Source organism: Lissotriton helveticus, chromosome 11 (assembly GCF_964261635.1).
Source record: "Lissotriton helveticus chromosome 11, aLisHel1.1, whole genome shotgun sequence".
Classification (NCBI taxonomy): Eukaryota; Metazoa; Chordata; class Amphibia; order Caudata; family Salamandridae; genus Lissotriton; species Lissotriton helveticus.
This window is the reverse complement of record NC_136072.1, coordinates 321,653,279-321,667,027: the sequence shown is the minus strand read 5'-3', so window position 1 is coordinate 321,667,027 and position 13,749 is coordinate 321,653,279. Positions and strand designations below refer to the sequence as shown.

The following is a 13,749-nucleotide window of genomic DNA, read 5'->3' as shown; positions in this document are numbered from 1 at the left end:
AGACTGATTTTGTTGGGTCCAAACTGAGGTGTGCAAGATAACGATGGACTGGGATGTGGCCAAAGTAGTTACCAGTGGGTAGGATTAATTCAAGCATTAAATCCATCACATTTTTCTGTCCTTTAGCATAGCACAAAATGCATGAAAGTTATCAACTTTCTCTTGATGGTCTTCCATCACAAAATGTAATGCCAGAGCCTATTCCAATCAAATGACTAGACTAGACCTCTTAAGGATTTCCTCAAGCTAACATGTAGTAGAAAATCTGTCATTTGGAGTCTCTGGGAGAGAAGTGAAGCTCTCGTCCTATCAACCAGGTTGGCCAGACTTCAGGTCATAAAAGGAGGTGGATAGGCTGTCTGTAGTCTCTGGCAGTTTCAATGTTCTTGAATGCTTTATTAGGCACTACTGCCACATAACATTGCACTGTCACATAACATTATCTATAGAGGATTCCTAGCCTGACACTGGGGATTATTCAAGCATGCGTATTCTTATAAAGATGCAATGCGCATAACCAGAAGACTGGTGGGGATGTCTTTAAACACAAGAATTCCCTTAATTGCAACTTATTGAGTCAATTAACTGTTTGTTCCAGTGCATCATTGTGTAGATTACAAACACAGAACCTAAATCATTTCAACTGAACATCATATATTGCTCACTTAGCACCAAGAATAGATCTATTGATTGTTTCCTCAATTATAGTAATAATACTTTTATTAGATTTGTAAAAAAAATCATAAAAGGGTGGAACTTACCACCATGCGGTCAACATTTACATCTTTAAAACAATACAAAGTAAACAACAAGTCGGAATTAAAAATGGTAACATAAAAGTACACAAACTTTGCAGAGTTGATCTATGAGGGAAAGTAAAACTTAAAAGAGTCGTGTAAGTTGGATCACATTACACTTTTTAACTCAAAAGAATAATTGTGTTATAATAGTGAGTGGAGGGAAGAATATCCATTGAGCAAAATGAAGGAGAGTCCGTGACCGGCTATTGCCAAGCCTGTTATCCTAAGTCCTCTTTGGTTGGTACCTTGTTTTCCAGCTCTTGGGCGGTGTACTCCAGAAATTTTATAGTGTTACAGGATAATTGGATCCAAGACCCACTAAGGCATTTAATAACGGCCGCCCTGCAGGTTCTCACCTGAGCGTCTCTTAAAAGTGGTAGCAGGAGCGTTTTCCTTAGTTCCTGGAGTGCCGGACATATGCATATTAAGTGCAGTAGTGACTCCGCGCCGTTTCTACAAAGACGACAGTCGTGTGTTGGCCACGACCGTAGCCATTTGGGGGTGAGGTCTTTACTTGAAAAGCAACTCAGCCTTAACAGGCTTAATTTCCTTTTGTGGTAGTCCCTGAAGCAGTCTTGCAGATATGGATGGGGTTTCAGATAGATGTATGATGGCAAGACGATCCAGGCGTGGCTTTTACCAGCCACTGCAGCTTTGTCCATTAGTAGTGACGCTTGTTTAATTGCTTTGTTGGTTAACTGTTTGAAAGCGGTATAAGTCATGGGTAAAAGCCAGGATTCTTCCAATGCTAACGCATGAAGCGCTTGCCTAAGGGACTTGTATATGGAATTGGGGAGCCCTGCCTGTTTTTCGACTTCTAGCCAGCACAGATGAGCCAGGGAGTGATCTTCTGCGTCCCTCATTCGCCAGTAGTATTTGGCAAGGGCTCCTTGTCTTGCCGGAAACTGATTTATGAGACTATATTCCAAACGTATTTGGGCTTGGGAAATGTAACGCAGAATTGAAAAAAGGTTTTTTAACAGGCTGGATTGGGCGAGATTTAGGACTATGGAGTCTCGGGTTGCCATCAACTCAGAGCCGTATGTGAGCGATGGCAGAAATTTGGCAGCTACAATCTTTAAGATGTGGCCAGTGGAATTTCCCAGTAGATGTTTTTGGACGGTTTTAAAGGCAAATTGGAGTTGTTTGACTTTTGATTTCCCTTGTTCCAAGTGCTGTTTAGACTTGAACTTATGGTCCAGTAAAATGCCCAAATATTTGTATTGGTCTACCTGTGTTAATGTGGTGGAGTTTATCTTCCAGACAAATTTTTGTCTTTTCTTGCGAGGGCCGGAGAAGCATAGGATGTTTGTTTTTTTAAGATTTATTGTTAATTGTGCATTTGAGAGATACGACGCAAGTTTGGAAATCATGCGTTGTAGACTGAGAGGAGTTTGTGACAGGAGCACAATGTCATCTGCGTATTGGAGACTCATTATGGGTAGATTGCCCAGTTTTGGTGGATCTCCCTGGATAGAGCGTAAGTCACTTTCTAGGTACGCGGTGTAGATGTTGAAGAGGCAGGGGGCCAATACGCAGCCTTGCTTTAAGCCGTTAAGCGTGCGAAATTTCTTTGTCAGGCATCGGCCGTCTCCTTTTTTCACTTGGACCCATGTGTGTGAATAAAGCTCTATAATTGCTCCCATTAGCTTTAGCGACGCACCCCAGGCTTTCATTTTAGCCCAAAGTTTGGATCTGGGGACTTTATCGAATGCCGCTTTTAGGTCCAGAAAACACGTGTATAGCGAGTTAGAATTGTCGATTGCCTTTTTAGCTAGGAGGGTAATCGCGGATAAGTTAGTAAGAGTGCCCATCCCTGGGCGGAAGCCTGTTTGTGTTAGCGGGATTAGCCCTATACTGCTAACCCAAGCTTCCAGTTCTACCAATAAATTTGATGCGTAGATCTTGGCCTCCACATCTATTAGGGCTATCAGCCTGTAGTTGTTAGGGTCTGAGCGGGACCCGGATTTATGTATTGGGTGTAAGATGCTGCCCCTCCACGATTCAGGAATGTTCCCGGTCCTTAGACTGTGATTGAATAAGGGGAGTAGTTGACTGTCTTTCCTGAATAAGGCATTGGGAAGACCATTTGGTCCGGGTGCTCCGTCCGCTCTCATTGATTTTATGGTGTTGGAAACCTGCATAGGTGTAATCAAGTCAGTTTTTCCTGTGTACTTTGTTGTTAATGGTTCACTGGTGGCTTTAGGATCAAAAGACTTTAAATCTGCTGTTGTTCTCAGGCTTGACGGGGGAGTCTCTGGGAGAGACTCAGCTTTGTTGTCTGTGAATGTATCGTGCGTAGAGTTATATAATAAGTCGATGTGGCTGCACCATAACTGATCTGTCATGTCTGAGTTAAACTGCCGATGTTTGCCGTTGAGCAAAAAGTTTATTTTTGACCAAAAGTCCTTTGAATTCTGCAACTTGCTTGCATGGAGTATAATGCTCGCTAGTTTTTCCATATATATTCGCTTGGATCGATTTGTCTCTCTTTTTAGCTCTTTTTTAAGGCTTCAATTGTTTTCAGAGTTTGTTGTGAGAAATGAAGTTCCTTTTTGCGTTCAGCCCTAAGAAATGCATTCATTTGTCTTTTTAGTTGTCGCCGTTTAGGGGTAAACCATTTCCCTCCACTGTTTCTTATGGTTTTTTGTCCTCTGTGGTTAGATTGAAATTTCTCATTTATATCTACTACAAAGGACTCCCAGCTCTTTATTATGTTCTTTGATGTATCAGGTAGAGAAAGCAGTTCGTGGCATGACGCCATTAGGTTGGAGAGGTTTTCTTCATTCCAATGTAACCGTTGTAGGTTAAAAAATTGGGTATTCAAAGATAGAGGCAGTGCTTCCTCTGACTTTTTTGGTAGGATGGACAAGGTAAAGGTCTGTGGGAAATTGTCACTTTCTCCACGATCCTGGATGTGAAAGTCTCTGATATAAGGGAATAAATCGGGGTCAGCCAGGGTGTAATCTAGGGTTGATCCTGAGTTCTTGGAGACCCTCGTTAGGGCTGCCGGAGTATCTAGGTGGCCCCTTCCATTTAGGGTGTACAAGTGGAGCGCTTCCAATTCTGTGGCACATTTCCTTCCCGTTGCACTTTGTCTGCCTTGATTGCCCTGCCGTGGATCAATATGGGTAGGAAGGGCTCACTCCTGGCGTTTAATTAGATTCATATTGAAATCTCCGGTTATGAGCATGTTTTCGTTTGGGTAGGTGGACTTTAACATGTTGATTGCGGTTACTAGTTGTTTTATCCTTTTCCCTTTTTGTTTTCCGCCGGGATGCATATAAAGGTTCAAGATCAAAAGGCCCATGTTGGGGGAAATTTCAATTTTGATGCATTGCATCCATGTAGAATCTAGGTCAATGCAGCTGTGTGACCACAGGAAGTCCGTCGATGCAAAAATGGATATACCTCCTTTAGCCCTGCCGGAACATGCCTCCTTGTGTGCTGGTATGCAGAATTCTTTGTATCCCACGAGAGGCGTGTTTTTAGTCTGCCATGTTTCCTGGAACAATAATATTTTAAATTGAGTAATAAACTCTATAAAGTCTTCTTCCTCCAGCTTCGCATTTAGTCCGTAGACATTCCAAGAGCAGAACGTACAGCACTGCTCTTTCCCAGCCGTTGGTCTGCTATTGATTCATTCTCTGTTCCCTTGGATTGATGCCAGGGGGGCATGTTGGTGCCTTTCGGGCATGTCTGCCTCCTGATGGGCAAACGTGATTTTAATTTGCCTGACTTGATGACCTTTTTCTGTGCTGCTTTTTAAATCTGGGCCTTTGGCGTTTTTTAGGAGACTTTGTTTTGGATTTTGTTTCTGCAGCGGGCTGGGATATCGAGTGGGTTCCACTTTTTTCTGATCAATACCCCTTAAGGCAAAGTCTTCCCGATAGGTCAGGATCAAATCTGTGATGGTGTGGTCAGGCCATGTTGTTATCATCGAATCAGGGCCTTGTTGAAAAGGGTTTGGTCTGAACTCTACTAGTTCCAAGTCGCTTGATTTTAAATGTTGCAGGCCTGGTAGATCTTCTAAGAGTCTTAAGATGGCCCCTCTATTCAGGATGTCATGGGTCCCTCTTGAGCAGTATTGCGGAGTTAGCTCGATTTTGTTGCTTAAGGTATATCGCTTATGGATTTTTGGTCGTCTGCTCTGTTCGATAGTTACAGGAGCCGATCCTGCCCAGTCGACCTCTGGGTCAAGTGTATGCAGGTTGACTGTCTGTGGACTACTTGTAGTTACTTGTCCGTTGAGGGCTGGAACTGATGGTGCCTTGGTTTCTCCACCCTGCGTGTCTCGTGAGGTTATTCCCTTGGTTTTTACGGGTTTGTCTGTATCATCTTGTCTTTTATTTTCTAGGGATTGAGTGGATGAGGTGTTATCCTTTAAACTGTTTCTTTGCTGAGTGTTTATATTGGTGGCTTGCTCTTGGGTTGGTGTTTTGCAATTTGACTTTTTTCCAGGTGGATTAAAAATACTGAACACTTTTTTTGCGTTCTGATTTGAATTTGTGGAAGCTGTGGCTCCTTTTTTCGGATGGTACTTTCCTTGTCCGGGGGATGAACTTTTGAGAAAGGCCCTTGCTCTGGAGTTGTTTTAGTTTGAAGTGGAGCACCCTCTAGCTGCTCCTTAGCTTCGGTGTTGTTGGAGTTGTTTTTGATTTTGTTAGGAAGCGTTGGTGGTGCACATCAGCTATGTGATTTTGCCTTTCTAGCTTTCCTTAAACGCTTCCTTTCTCTCTTGGTGAGCGTGGGTGCCTGTATGGTGGGGTTAGAGTTGGGTGCAGCATTTAGTAATGACGCCTGAATTAGGTGTGTTTCTTCTCCGTGATCTGCTGGATTGTGTTCGTCTGAGCTTGCTGGCGTCATGGTGTCGTTGGAGGTAGGGGAGTCTACTTGATCTTGGAGTTCCAAGCTTACTTCGACACTACTGATCTCGGTCGGCCTACCTAAACCTTCTATAACGTGCTGTTGGCCAATTGCTTGGCTTATGGATGTGGTAATTTCCAAAGGTGAATCCATGAAGGATTCCGTGACAGCCCCCAATATCTGCATCATCAGACTGGGTACTCTAGCCAGTTTGTTTAATATTTCGGAACAGTGGCAAGTATAAAAGGTGGATTCCTTGTTAAGTTGCACCTTAATGATCATGTTATTTAAGTCTTGTAAATTTGATTTGATTCCTTGGACGTGGAAGGCCAGGAGGTTGAGCAGGTCGACTTGCGTGTCCAGTTTGTCTGCGTGATAGGATATAGCAGCACCTATGGTTTCCATTGTCTTTAGTAGTTGCGGCCAAATGGAGGCCGTATGGGTGCTCTCTGATGTTTCCCCCTGGGTATGACTAAGTGTGGGTGAGGTAACAGGATGCTCGCGGGGGACTGATTGGTTGCGATGCTCGCGCAGTTTCACACTCCTTGGCGATGGCCTTTTAACTGTGCTTTCCTCCTTTCCAGGGCTTTGATCATGTTGGACTGAGAACTGATGCATACTTCGTTCCGGTTCTACAGTCTCGCTTGCTGTTGCGTTTTCTTCCTGTGGTTTCGATGACTGAAGGGGGCATTCCTCGAGTGTTGTCGGGGTCATTTTCTGAGTGAATTGTGGGCTTTGCTCTAGAAAAATTGAGTCATTGCTTGTGTCCGGGGCCCAGTGGACTAAGGCGCGTGCCGGTGATATATGGGCTGTTTGTAGTGGCTTGCTAGATGGGTTCCCCCTGAATTGGTCCGAGCCTTTGACTAGTTTGCGGGTGTTTGGGTCTTCTGACCCAAGAGGGCCAGATCCCCCGCCCCCAAGGTTCCTTCTTGGTCTTGTTTTTGTGTTAGAAGCGTTACAGGGTTCACTGTGGCACCTTGGGTAAGGCGGTGGTGATGATGGCAATGTGACACCTTTATTCGTGCCTTCCTTAGAGGCGCTAAATTGAGTACTGTTGCATTTTGAGCTTACGTCATGTGGTGAAGGTTCCGGTCCGCTCCCAGTAGAAAGTCTTTGACAAGCTTTGAGAAAGTCAGTAATCAATGCCCGTTTGCTTGCTTTGTGGTGCGGGGCTTGAACTTTGTGGGTCGGCGATGGCGTTATGTTGTGCTCAGGTTGTGCCTTGTTCTTAGCTGCGGGGCTGCGAATTGTGCTGACCTTGTGGAGCCCCTTTGCTCCCTTGTCTGAGCTCTACAACCCTGGTTTAACATGATGATGTATCGAGCCCAAAGGGGTTTTTGCAAGATCTGTTAAATCTGTTAAATTGGTGCCTTGCTCTTCCGAGATTGGATTTTTTGGGCTTTTACCCCGGCCTGCAGCGGGCCCTTCCTCTGCGTTGTTGGTCATGCACGGAGGGTCCCCCTTGACTTTTTTTGTCTTCCCCTGCGATTTTTCCGCTGGGATTTCCTCGCCTCGTAGCTTCCCTGATCTCATGATCGAGATACTTCACGTTGGGCGATACAGTTTATTCTTCAGTTGGTAGGGTAACTTGAGCTGGGGGTCCGTTGGTGAGCCGAAGCTAGCCTGCTTTTTAATTTTTATGATGAGTAGTTTTGCTTGTTGAATTTGCTGGTTAGGTTTTGCGATCTATGATGATATGGTGAAAACGGTGGGCGGGTAGCAGGCTGCAGATTTGAGAGGCGCCTGCTATCTCCTCGCGGAGTGACTGCGAGGGGGGTGATTTGCCGGCCCTTAGCGTTTGAGTTTTTTTTTGTTTGGGGGCTTGAGGGCTAGGGCAGCTCAGGGCAGTTTTTATGGCAGGCCGGGGATGTGAACGCCGTTAATCAGCTTAAACCCAGCGTTCCACTTATGGGGGGGCAAACAAGCGGAGCGCACGGGGGGCCGCGGGCTGAGAGACCTAGTCACACAGCCTCCCTCGGTCTACTCCCCGGGCTCTTACTTTGCGGCCGCCACTAACGGTGGCCGCGCTTGTGTCCTCCCCTCCCGCCTCCGCCTCTTACCTCGCCAAACGCCAGAGCGCCGTAAGAGTAATGCTCGATTCCTTCTGCCGTGAGAGGTGCAGGAGCCTTGAAGCCGGGACCCGGACCGCTTCTCACTTCTCACTTCCTGGGGTCCTCCCCCTGAGTTGCGCGGTGCTGTGTTGCTATGTTGTAGAGTCCCAGCTGCGGGCTCCAGCGGGCTCCAGCGAGCGTGCAAACGCTCGAGCGCTCGCTGTGCTTGCAGCCTTCAGGTCGTGCGGAGCGTTAAGGCGCTTAGGATCACTCAAGGCGCTCAGGGCGTTCCGAGGGTTATGGCTCCCTGTGGCACCCCTCCACGGCTTCCAGCAGCGGCAGCGGCTCCCAGTAGCACCGGACTCCAGCGGCAGCAGCAGCGTTGGCGCGAAGCCCCTCGCTCGCTCGTTCACGGACAGCTGACCAGACTCGGCGCAGAATCAGCCTGACAATTGACTTCTGTAATTGCTTTCAATCAATTAAGCAACTCACCTCTTGTATGATCAGATTGTCATGGGAGATTTTAGTCTCAACTGGAAATATGTTGAAGACACCTGCACATCCCTTCTCCAATTGTTCCAACTGAACAACAACCAAAAACACCAAAGAACCTCCCCTACCCAAAAAGGGTACAGCACATAGAAATACATCTCTAACCCAGTCAAACAGGATTGGTCAGACCACTTCTTTATTCCTTTTACAATCATGGCATTAATGTGCCATTTCCTAGCTAAGACAGAGAAGGAAACAGGAACATCTAGAGACCTCCAACACATTGACAATAGGCACTGGCAAAGCCATCAGGTCAGGTTAAATAAAGTACAGCTGCAGGAGGCACATAAAGGGGCAGTTTGCATAGAGACAAGGCAAAAAATGGTCTGTGCATGCCTGCGTATGCATGGGTTAGCACATTAAAACCACACCTGCTGGCTGTATCAACACTTGCTTCATGAGCACTTGGTGTTATTAAATTAATTTTATTTACTCTGAGCATTTTCCACAAATTTCAGTGATGCCACTTTAGTATGTCAATAAATATAATAATAACAAGAGAAACAAAGAAAAATCAAGTGCTTCGCTTAGTGATAGTTCCCTAGCCTTATTTTGAGCACAGTTTATTTTATCTGCATTATTTTTTGCAGGCTAAAGATAGGCAGAGGGTGTATGCTCCTCTACATTTCCCTAATGACATTGGAATGCCAGTGATGCCTGCTTCCACAATACCTTCAAGACAATCCCCCATCTCTTCTTGAGTATAGGCTACTGTCCTCTAGTACAAACCAAGATGTTAGGTTCTAATGCTGTCCTACGCTATTCTGATAGCTCCCCTTACCATTTTCATCTGTGACAGTCTCCTTGCCTCATCTTGAGCTTAGTCACCTGTCCCTACTGCCCACTGTGGGGATTGAGGTTTCATTTTTCTACATTCTTTGAAGATACTATAATATCTCTTAGGTGCCCCTTACGCCTTACCTTAGTGATAACTCCAATCTTACCTTTAGCATGGCTTGTTGATCTTCACTGTACTCCACCTGGGCCGTGGACAGGTTCAAAATGGCCCTCTCCACCACGTCTTTATCGCTGTTGTAGATATAGACATACGGACGTCTCACGATCACATAGCGCTTTACCCACCCATTTGTATGTGGCTCCAGGAAGTACAGGCTTCCCTTCTTGGAAACAATCGGACTGTAGCAAAAATATTTAAAAACAAGGAAATATTTATTAAAATTGGAAACTGTATGTATGTTGTAGTAATTTGTACTCATGGTAGCACAGGAATGCAGGTTGGGTATATTTATATGGTGATGTTTATATGAAATGTATATGGTTATTTATAACGATGGAAATGTAAGAATGGAAAGAAAGGGATAGTTGCGTTTACATGGGAATCTATACGATGCTATCATAAAGCCAACACGAGGCAAAACAGCTACATTTACAATGTCATTACTAACCAAGAAAGAGGCAAGACTCTGCGAAGATAGGAATGGCTTAGATAAAGAGGACAAAACCAAGGGGATAATAATTTTTATACATGAATCCCACCGTAGAAATGCAGGTGCTGCAAGATAGGTTGAGGTGATAAATTCCACCAAAGAAAGAACATGGCAGATGCATTAGCTAGATATTCTTACCCAAATTGTACCTACTTTCTGTTTTTAATTTGCACAGAATAGAGCCAAAGACATATTCCAATACATATTCATTGTATTAATACTGAGATACAAAATACTTTTAGTCCTCGACATAATTCTCGTACGAGGACTGCTCATTTTATCTTTACTGGTTAGTTAGCCACAGATCAACTTATGAACTTGACCCCAAAAATGCTTATATCTTTTCGTAGTTCTGTCCAAATCTATCTGTTTTTCCAGGACATAAATGTCCAATACCTCCTAAACCAATAAAGTAAAGTGGTTCAGTAGTGCTCTGCCATTGTCAGGCTATGTTTAACGTGCAAACAGCATAACCAAAAAAATCAAAGGGGCATATTCTCAAGGAGTTACCGCCAAGCTATTGGCACTTTATCGCAGCCAAAGTCGTGATAATTTTAGCTCCCCATTCACAAGCTGGTGCTAACAGCCCAGTTTACAGGCGATAGCAGCCGCAAAAAACTGCGCCACAGATGACCCCGGCATAAAGGCCTTAACTATCAAATAAACCATAAGCATCAAGTGAGGGCGCAGTTATCATTGAACATTCCACAAAAAAGAATGTTCTTATACAGATGATAATTCCCTACATATAACCGGATCAGCATCTATCTCTGAGGGAGGAACAATTCTCAACTCTTCAGGTGCAGCAAGTTTAACTAAGAACAAATCATAAACAATGTCAACGAGTCCGGAGGGAAAAACAAATCAAAACCTGTGATCATAACCTCTGATGGAGAAAAAATAAGTTACTTACTCGTACACTGTGGTTCTCCAGTAGTGATATCTTTCACTGATTCACAAACTTGAATTTTCCCTGTCGTCTTGGTTGGAGTCTCATGGTAATAGTAATATAAGCAGAGCTAATGCATTAGCATTAAGAATCACACTGAAAACAATATACATCTTTAGCCAATTCACATTGTTTTGAAACATCCAAACGTCAACCAATCGGAGCAGAGACCCTGAAGCACTCATCCCTTGCAGAGCCACCATCATTCAAATTTCGGAGCACAAGTGTAAATAAAGGAAAAGAAAGGTATGAAATAAGTGAGCCTTAATGGGAGGAGGGAGTGTCACATGTGAATCTATCAAAGATATGAATATTAGAGAACCACAGTGTAAGTAACTTTTTTTTCTCCAGTACTGTATCTTTAATATATTCACATGCTTGAATCACACTAGTAAGCAGTACCAAATAAATAATGTAGGTGGGTAAAGCAAACGATCCCACCATGATAAAAATAATACAGAGAGATTTTATGAACTTGTTCGAAAGGAGCTCTCATGAGCTGAGATAAGACTGTGTTGAGCTGCCATATCACAGGAGGGGGTACAAAAGGGGGTGGTAATGGACGGAGCATCTGAACCAATCAAACACTCACACCCAGTCAAAAGATCCGGGTTTAATCCATCACCGTTCTTTAGCCCACTCTGCCACCCCAGTTCAGACATGGCTATATGCAAATCAGTCTGACCCTGTGCCTCATGGGAACAGTCCAGCCCGAACTGCCAAGCCATGCCTTCCCTGGACCGGAAACAAGCTTCCGAGGACCGGTTTCTGGCATTACAGCCGTCTTCAGCCCGGCTTGCTTGAATCCAGTGGCAAAGTGAGCAAGGGACCCACGTCTGAGCATACCCTGCCACACTTATGGCGGCCAAAAGCGGTACAAAAGGGGGTGGTAATGGACGGAGCATCTGAACTAATCAAACACTCACACCCAGTCAAAAGATCTGGGTTTAATCCATCACCGTTCTTTAGCCCACTCTGCCACCCCAGCTCAGACATGGCTATATGCAAATCAGTCTGACCCTGTGCCTCTGGATTCAAGCAAGCCGGGCTGAAGACGGCTGGAATGCCAGAAACCGGTCCCCGGAAGCTTGTTTCCAGTCCAGGGAAGGCATGGCTTGGCAGTTCGGGTTGGACTGTTCCCATGAGGCACAGGGTCAGACTGATTTGCATATAGCCATGTCTGAACTGGGGTGGCAGAGTGGGCTAAAGAACGGTGATGGATCAAACCCAGATCTTTTGACTGGGTGTGAGTGTTTGATTGGTTCAGATGCTCCGTCCATCACCACCCCCTTTTGTACCGCTTTGGCCGCCATAAGTGTGGCAGGGTATGCTCAGACGTGAGTTCCTTGCTCACTTTGCCACTGGATTCAAGCAAGCCGGGCTGAAGACGGCTGGAATGCCAGAAACCGGTCCCCGGAAGCTTGTTTCCGGTCCAGGGAAGGCATGGCTTGGCAGTTCGGGTTGGACTGTTCCCATGAGGCACAGGGTCAGACTGATTTGCATATAGCCATGTCTGAACTGGGGTGGCAGAGTGGGGTAAAGAACGGTGATGGATCAAACCCAGATCTTTTGACTGGGTGTGAGTGTTTGATTGGTTCAGATGCTCCATCCATCACCACCCCCTTTTGTTCCGCTTTGGCCGCCATAAGTGTGGCAGGGTATGCTCAGACGTGAGTCCCTTGCTCACTTTGCCACTGGATTCAAGCAAGCCGGGCTGAAGACGGCTGGAATGCCAGAAAACCGGTCCTCGGAAGCTTTTTTCCGGTCCAGGGAAGGCATGGCTTGGCAGTTCGGGTTGGACTGTTCCCATGGGGCACAGGGTCAGACTGATTTGCATATAGCCATGTCTGAACTGGGGTGGCAGAGTGGGCTAAAGAACGGTGATGGATCAAACCCAGATCTTTTGACTGGGTGTGAGTGTTTGATTGGTTCAGATGCTCCGTCCATCACCACCCCCTTTTATATCACAGGAGGGGGCTTCACTGGCGGTCGGACTCGAAATAGGCCCTTCAAGAACTCCTTAACCAGTCTGTTGGATGATAAAGAGAGTTGTCCTGCATGCTTCCTAAATCTGGATATAGCCGCCAGATGAACTTTAACAGATGAGTGAGTCAGTCCTGATTTTGCTAGCTGCAGCAGATAAGGAGTAACTGCTCTGGAGTGGAGGAGAGAGTAAGCAGAGACTGAGAGCCCTACCAGGAGCAAAGTTGCTTCCATTCTGCAGAGTAACATTTAGGTGGGTTTTCAGCACGAGTGTGCCAGAGAATCGATATGCAATCCTCAGAAAGATTTAGTGATCCAACTCATTGTAGTGAGGAGCCAGACTGACAAATTGAGTGATCGTATCTGTGGATGTACAACTTGCCCCTCGTTCATCGACCACAGATCCTTCGATGGTTGAAATGGAAAATGTTTGCAGTCCGATAGGCAAAGAAACTCAGTGACCCAATAATGCCTTGGTCACGCTAGGACTATATTAATAAGACAGCAATGTTCCTGCTTCATCTTGTGAATGACCTTGGGAATGGGCGGTCATGGAGAGAAAGCATATGCGAACATCCCTGTCCATGCTAGGTGGAATGCATTTACCTAAGAACCTGGTGGAGGTTACCTGCTAGTATACAAGTTGCATTTCTTGTTGTGACAAGAAGAGAAAAGTTCAGAGTTTGGAGAACTCCAGTGCTGAAAAACCCTAAGTAAGTGTTGCTGACTGAGTTCCCACTCATACAACAAAACAAGTTGCCTCTGACACCATAGATCAAACAACCATGATTCTTCCCAAACAATTTTTTAATTATCCTTGGGTTATATTCCTTTATATTGTCTTGCTTTTTTGCATTTGTTTTCAAAAGCATTCAATCCTGTCATGGAACAAACTAGACCAAAGCCCACTTGCCTTCTCTTGTATGCATGTACACATCAATAAACAAAAACGACATATTTTCAAAAAACGGTGTGCCCAACAATTATATACAGTGCAAAGAACTTAAACATACAGTGCATTCTTCAATGAAGAATATGTCAAACAGTGATTCTGGGGTACACATAGCATCCCAAAAATTACATCAGGTAAAGAATAGTCC

The 13,749-nt window shown here is 45.1% G+C and overlaps 1 protein-coding gene across 1 annotated transcript in view; it reads right to left on the bottom strand.

The window, feature by feature from the left end:
* KIF1A (kinesin family member 1A) overlaps window positions 1-13,749 on the bottom strand; it is a 2,072,061-nt gene that overhangs the window by 54,998 nt on the left and 2,003,314 nt on the right. The window contains exon 45 of the mRNA XM_078667093.1: window positions 9,214-9,406. Coding sequence (XP_078523219.1) covers window positions 9,214-9,406 — 193 coding nt within the window. The remainder of the gene's footprint in view (window positions 1-9,213; window positions 9,407-13,749) is intronic.